At 40.5% G+C, this 7551-nt stretch overlaps 1 protein-coding gene across 2 annotated transcripts; it reads right to left on the bottom strand.

Annotated features, from left to right (window-relative positions):
- Window positions 1–635: 635 nt before the first annotated feature.
- Window positions 636–1708, bottom strand: LOC147364993 (eosinophil cationic protein-like). Of its 2 annotated transcripts, none has more exons than XM_086322164.1 (2): window positions 1479–1708; window positions 636–1304 (listed from the first exon to the last, which is right to left on the bottom strand). In XM_086322164.1, the coding sequence occupies exons 1-2, from the start codon at window positions 1549–1551 to the stop codon at window positions 823–825; spliced, it is 555 nt and encodes a 184-aa protein (XP_086178290.1). In that variant the 5' UTR covers window positions 1552–1708; the 3' UTR covers window positions 636–822. The 2 variants fall into 2 exon arrangements, with proteins under 2 accessions (XP_086178290.1, XP_086178291.1); XM_086322165.1 differs by having other exon boundaries at window positions 1472–1609.
- Between the last annotated feature and the right edge of the window lie 5843 nt (window positions 1709–7551).

Here is a 7551-nt window from a genome sequence, read left to right as displayed (position 1 = left end):
AATGTGAATGAGCCACTGACCGATCCTTGGGAGAGGGCCTCATTCCAGGTCTCCTTCCTGACCTTCTCCACCACATGACAGGCTGCTGCCTCCTCCAGGGCATAGAAGTTCTCAGAAAAGGGTGTCACCCCTTCTCCAGGTAGTACTAGAATCTGATCATGTACTACCCGAACACTTTATATCATTCCACATTCGACTCAAACTGGATCCACCCCTAGGATGACCATACATACCTGAAGATTTGATATACTTATTTAAAAATGGATCTCTGAGCCTAAAATTTGCTTTATTCTTTTGGTCTTATCACAATTATGATATTCCCCTTTCTTTTCATTTTTACACCATATAGTTTACTGCTATCATTTAGTGTATGATTCTTCGATCAGAATAAAATACATTTGTTTCTAGTTACTGAGGACTCTGTGCCCCCTGATACTGAAACAGTCAGCTATGAATGGAAGCCTCGGTTTCCTGCCCTACAGCAGAGAGAAGGAAAAGTCTGCACAACTTCAAGACACAGGAACCTCTTATCCTCATGTCTCTCATTTTCCCACAAATCTCTGTTGAGAAGGAGAAATGCCTCTAGACCAGGATGTAGCCACACGACAGAAGGGCACAAGCAGACACACAGAGCCTTGTGTGTAATGTTGTACAGTTTATTGTGGGTACATATGTAGCTTCAGCTGAGCAAAGCTTAAAGGGCACAGGGGGGCTGGTGCCATGAGGACTGATGCTGGTCTCCCGGGAAGATCAGGAGATAGGACTGCAGCTATGACCATGGGGCTTGGCAGGTAAGCACAGGCCAAAGTTCTGACCCCAAATTTAGATGATGTTATCCAAGTGAACTGGAACCACAGGGTACCTGGGACTGTCCCGAGGTGATCTGTTGTCACAGGCAACGATGAAGATCCTCCGTGCCCTTGTCCGTCGGTAACGGCAGTTTGTGTAGTTCCTTGCATTTCTTGTGAGGTTGCAGTAGGTTATAGGCACTTGGACTGAGCTATTATGACAGTTCATCCTGCCTGATGTAGAGCAGGTTACATTTGGGGTGTTACAAATACGAGCTACATAAGCAAATGTTCTGTGGAGAAAAGTATTTCTACCTTTACATACCATTCTGTAACGGTTAACCACTCTCATTGCGGCATTACATTGAGGGTGGGCCATATTTATGTGCTGAATCTCAAACCACTGAGCCCGGGTTAAAGTACGAGGTGGGGCATGGAGTGAGATCACCATTCCCAAGAGCCCCAGCAGCAAAATGAGACGAAGCCGAGAATCCTGCTGTATTGGAACCATGTTTCCTGTGAAAAGAAGGGTATATTTTGCATCCCAGCAACTAATAGTACAGTCCCTCCTCACTCACCCAGCAGACCCCGGCTGTCACTGTGTTTCTAGTTCCTTTCTCCTCACCCCAAAGTCTGTCCTGTGCCCTGGGCTCTAACTTAAGCCCTAGGGCTCCTTGTCTTACCCAGTACCTCTGCTGTGGCTCCTGTGAGAACAGATCCAGCTGAATGTCCTGGGGCTCAGGGGCAGCTGGTGTACCCCCATCCTTGGGACTGGTGATATAGAGCAGTCCCTGTGGGTGGGGCCAGCAGAAGCATGAGGGTTCTGAGTCTAGGGCATGAAGAAACCCACAGACTGGCACAGGGCCCACTCATGCAATGAGCCTCTTTGTTTCATCATTTGCCAATCTGTGTGTCCCCAGGGACACACCACTGCTGCTTCTCTTGTAGGAAACCTAATTCTAGGCAGATGCCTAGAATTGAACAATCTAGGATTGTTCAGGGCCCAGCTCTGCCACTGGGTCTGGACTTTCAGATAAAAAGTATCACTGGCTGCAGAATGGCCTTAGATTTTATAACTTAGCTTGGGGGCAACACATTGAAAGACTAAAGTACATAAAGGCAGGCCCAGTACTCAGCAAATAAGGGTCAGGGAGGCTTGTTTGCACAAGAGGAATTCAGGTCTCCGTTTAATTTTTAGTAATCGTCCCGGTTCCCTCTCACCCAAATATTCTTTATCTCTTCACCTCCCTGTGCTGGAAAATTGAGCTCTGGATTTCTCATTGCACAAAATCCTATAAGCAATTAGTTTGCATCTATGAGTTTCTGTTCTTGTTGTCTTTTTTTTTTTTTCCTGCTTCCCATGCACTGAATTCACTTTCTTTTGTTTTTACCCTGGCCTGATTTTTGCTCTCACTTCCTGTGAAGTAGCATAACCTTAAACACCTAAAAGAAAGTCTGTAAGATCTACCAGAGAATGAACATTTAGTATTAAAGAGGGGATTCCAAGCTAGAGCTTGAATTCTTGCATTCTTTTTAATCTGTGATATTTTCTACAAAACAGTCTGCCTTAGAGCCACCATTTATCTTTCTAGTACATTTCATTTCTCATTGTTAACAGGAAAAAACTTTTTTAATTTATAAAATGAGCATTAGTGGATAAGACATTGCCTTCCTGGAACTATGGAAGTCATAGTGTATAACTTGATGCATGAAACATACTCTTGGTCCTCAGAGAAGCAGAGAAAAATTATGGTACACCCGTGATTTTATTACAGTGTGATAGAGGTAAAAACATTGTGTGAAGACATTTTTTGAGGGGCACTTCAGACAAAGGGATAGGAAGGTTTCCAGAGGAAATGTCCATTTGAGCAGGGTTATAAAGGATAAGTAGCGTTTAGGGACTTTAGGGAATAAATGAGCATTCTAGACTTAGAAGATGGTGTGGGACACTGTACAGACAGGAAAAATGTAGTAAGGTATGAAGAGCCTTCAGGTAAGAGATGTTAAATCTCTGGTCTAACCTCTAAGTTAGAAAACTAGATTAGGTCCTTAAATGGTACTGTACAGTCTGCCACGAAAATTAATCCAGGTTATTTATTTTTACTGTCTTTCTATATTTCTGTCATCTAGAAATGCAATTATTTCACCATTGATGTCTTTAAATAAACATTGACATAATGGTGACCTAGATAGGACTCAGTTCAGTTCAGTTCAGTCGCTCAGCCGTGTCCGACTCTTTGTGACTCCATGAATCACAGCAAGCCAGGCCTCCCTGTCCATCACCAACTCCCGGAGTTCACCCAGACTCACGTCCATCGAGTCAGTGACGCCATCCAGCCATCTCATCCTCTGTCGTCCCCTTCTCCTCCTGTCCCCAATCCCTCCCAGCATCAGAGTCTTTTCCAGTGAGTCAACTCTTCGCATGAGGTGGCCAAAGTACTGGAGTTTCAGCTTTAGCATCATTCCTTCCAAAGAAATCCCAGGGCTGATCTCCTTCAGAATGGACTGGTTGGATCTCCTTGCAGTCCAAGGGACTCTCAAGAGTCTTCTCCAACACCACAGTTCAAAAATACCAATTCTTCAGCGCTCAGCTTTCCAACTCTCACATCCATACATGACTACTGAAAAAAATCATAGCTTTGACTAGATGGACCTTTGTTGGCAATGTAATGTCTCTGCTTTTTAATATGCTGTCTAGGTTGGTCACGGAGAAGGCAATGGCACCCCACTCCAGTACTCTTGCCTGGAAAATCCCATGGAGGGAGGAGCCTGGTGGGCTACAGTCCATGGGGTCACTGAGAGTCGGACACTACTGAGTGACTTCACTTTCACTTTTCACTCTTATGCATTGGAGAAGGAAATGGCAACCCACTCCAGTGTTCTTGCCTTGAGAATCCCAGGGACAGGGGAGCCTGGTGGGCTGCCGATTATGGGGTCACACAGAGTCGGACACGACTGAAGCTACTTAGCAGCAGCAGCAGCATGTTGGTCATAGCTTTTCTTCAGAGGAGCAACTGTCTTTTAATTTCATGGCTGCAGTCAACATCTGCAGTGATTTTGGAGCCAAAAAAAAAAAAAAAAAAGTCTCTCACCGTTTCCATTGTTTCCCCATCTATTTGCCATGAAGTGATGGAGGTGGATGCCATGATCTTAGTTTTCTGAATGTTGATTTTTAAGCCAATTTTTTCACTCTCCTTTTTCACTTTCATCGAGGCTTTTTAGTTCTTCGCTTTCTGCCATAAGGGTGGTGTCATCTGCATATTTGAGGTTATTGATATTTCTCGTGGCAATCTTGACTCCAGCTCGTGCTTCATCCAGCCCTGCATTTCACATGATATATCAGGAAAGAAGTACGTCTAGCCTGTATATTGTGCCGGGGTCAAGCAGAGACCAAGGCTTCTTTCTGGGTTTCTCTCAAGACGGGGAGAGATGGGTTGGAAGTTTCTTGGTTACCCACATAGGAATGGAGGATTACAGGTGATTAAATAGAAAATTCAGCCAGCAGAAATATTAATACAAACTAACTTTCAAAAACCCCCAGAGACTTATGAGTTTACCATAACTTTCCTGCTCTTGTGCTTCTTAGTACTTAATATTCTAATGCCACAGGCATAAAGGAAGATCTGTACAGAATACCTGGGTTATAAGCTTTGCAGTGTGGCTGCCTTGGAAAAAAAGTCTATGTCTTTCTTGGAATCCACTGTATATATATTTCATTATATATAATTATATTTTTATATATAATGGATACATATATATATGTATTTTATATGTGTTGTTGTTGTTTAGTCACTGAGTTGTCTGACTCTTTTGTGACCCTGTGGACTATAGCCAGCTTGGCTCTTCTATCCATGGAATTTCCCAGGCAAGACCACTGGAGCAGGTTGCCATTTCCTTCTCCAGGGGATCTTCCCAACCCAGGGATTGAACCTGTGTCTCCTGTGTCTCCTGCATTGGCAGGCGAATTCTTTACCACTGAGCCACCAGGGAAGCCCATCATATATATGTATATGTGCGTGCACACACACACAATCCCCTTCTGAAGGAAGTGTTTCTACCCATAAGAAAGAGCAGCGATAGGTGACCATGTTCTCTGAGACTCCATCAAAATGGCAACAGGGTTTTGCATCAAAGGAGGACACTTGACTCTAGGCAGCCATCCATGTACTGACTGGGTAGGTGCTCACGGTGTAAACTGATGTGGGGATTTTACCCTCATGGGATCATGGTGACAAAACTGGATACTCTTATTTTTCATATTTTTCCCTGAAGTCAGGATCTGTTGTGGTGTGATAGTCTATTGTGACTTTCCTTACTTAAATACTTGCTATAAAAATGTTTTCAACAGAATTTAACTTGCTAATATTTAAAGTTAAGTCTTTTAAAAAATTTATATTCATGAATGAAATTGGTCAGAAAAATTTTCGGTACTATCTTGTTTGGTTTTGGTGTCCAGATTCTGTGTTCACCTTCAGAAGCGAGGAATATTCCTTCTTTATTTTCTATAACTGGAATTATATGTTATTTTATTGTTTATAAAATTTAAAGGCCATCTGGCCCTGATATTTTCTTTAATACTATTTTATTTTATTTATTTTTAAACTTTATTTATTTATTTAGACTGCATTGGGTCTTGGTTGCAGCACGCAGGTTTGGTTGCTCGACAGCATGTGGGATTTTAGTTCCCCAGCCAGGGATCAAACCCACGTCCCCCGTATTGGAAGGCCAAATCATAGCCACTGGACCACGAGGGAAGTCCCTTTAATACTATTTTAAACTTCTATTTCAATTTCTTTAATGACTACAGACATGCTGAGTTTTCTAGTTCTTCTTTTTTAAAATTGAGGTATAGTTGATTGACAATATTAGTTTCAGGTGTACAGAATAGTCATTCAGTATGTTTTCAGATTACACTGTGTTATAGGTTATTACAAGATAAAGGCTATAATTCCCTGTGCTGTACACTATATCCTTGTTGCTTACCTATTTTATACATAATAGTTGGTGTCTGTTAATCCCATACCCATAAATTGTCCTTACCCTTCTTCTCTTTCACCTTCAGTAACCACAGATTTGTGTTCTATATCTGTGAGTCTGTTTTGGTTTTGCTATATATACATTCATTTGTCTTATTTTTAGGATTTCACATAAAAGTGATATCTCTAGGTTTTCTCGAGATAATATTTGACAAGTTGTTTTTTCCTCTAGGAATTTATCCATTTCATTGAAAATACGTATATTGGCACAAATTTCTTCATATTCTTTTTTAAAAAAATATTTGTAACATCTGTATTTACATCTTATTTCTATTCTGACATTTATTTATACCTTTCAAAATGGATAAAGCTTTTGAGAGCTGTCATTTATTAGACTTACTAAACAAAGACTTTCTCAAACATACAAAAGCTAAAAGAATTCATTGCCTGAAGGAAGTCCTTAAGGCAGGGGAAAAATGATACCAGGTGGAAACAGGAACCTACACAGAAATGAAGGACACTGGAAATTGTAATTACATCACAGTATATGTTAACTCCTGGGAATAGGCCATGGAAATAACTTTGAAAGTTTTGAGTTATAACTCTAAAATACTGGGTTTTGTTCTCCATAAAAGAGTAAGTTTATTTTCTAAAACAGAAGCTCTGAAACCATAGTTTTTTTTAAACCCTTCTAATAAATGTCAAACAGTAAAACTGCCTCCAAATTAAAAACAAATTCTTAAATAAATAAAATTCTTGCTTTAAAATTTTTTCCTTGACTAAAATTTTTTTTTCTATATAGGTCACATTTATTGCTAGCTACCCAAATGATTTTTTTCTTTTTCATTAATTTTGTCATTTCACTAAACTATGTCTTGGTATTGGTCATTTTACATTGATATTCTCACTTATAGTGTATTCACTTTCATTTTGCACTCACAAACCTTTTTTTAAACTTTCAGTTGTTTTACTGAATTATAGTTTTAGTATTGGCTTCCATCTTTGCATATGTTTCACCTTCAGAAATTCCTATTATCCATATGTTAAATATTCTTTGCTATGTCCCATCATTGTCCCTTTCTTTTGTTACTCAGTTGTTTCATCAACTGGGGACCACAGCCTGGGTTCACCAGATTCCTTAAAGGGAACTGAGTTAATATCCTCTGCTCCCTGTCACTAACCTAAAGGAAGCAAGGTGATGGGATGTGAGTGACTTAGAGCAGTGACTCACCAATCAAAAAAAAATAACACAAGGAGTGCTTATGGGAGGGATGTGCCCTACAAGAATGTCTCTACATTAGGGGACACCACCCACTGAGTCAAGCTGTGCTGACATCTCTGGAATCTGGCAGAAAGTGAAAATAAAGACCATTAAAAAAAAAAAAGGTAGTAGTAAACTCTGAAACAGTCATCCATTTTGTAATATGCTCACTGGGACCTGACGATGGCTGAGATCATGAACTCCTTATTGCAAAATTCAGACTTAAATTGAAGAAATCAGGGAAAACCACTAGGACATTCAGATATGACTTAAATCAAATCCCTTGTGATTATACAGTGGAAGAGACAAAGAGATTCAAGGGATTAGATCTGATAGATAGAGTGCCTGAAGAACTATGGACAGAGGTTGTAACATTGTACAGGAGGCAGTGATCAAAAACATCCTCAAAAAAAAGAAACGCGAAAAGTCAAAATAGTTGTCCAAGGAGGCCTTACCAATAGCTGAGAAAAGAAGGGAAGTGAAAGGCAGAGAAGAAAAGGAAAGATACCCATCTGAATGCAGAGTG

This window comes from Bos grunniens, chromosome 10 (assembly GCF_055505025.1).
Source record: "Bos grunniens cultivar Pamir isolate PY7600 chromosome 10, Bosgru_T2T1.0, whole genome shotgun sequence".
NCBI lineage: Eukaryota > Metazoa > Chordata > Mammalia > Artiodactyla > Bovidae > Bos > Bos grunniens.
This window is presented reverse-complemented; position numbering and strand designations above follow the sequence as displayed.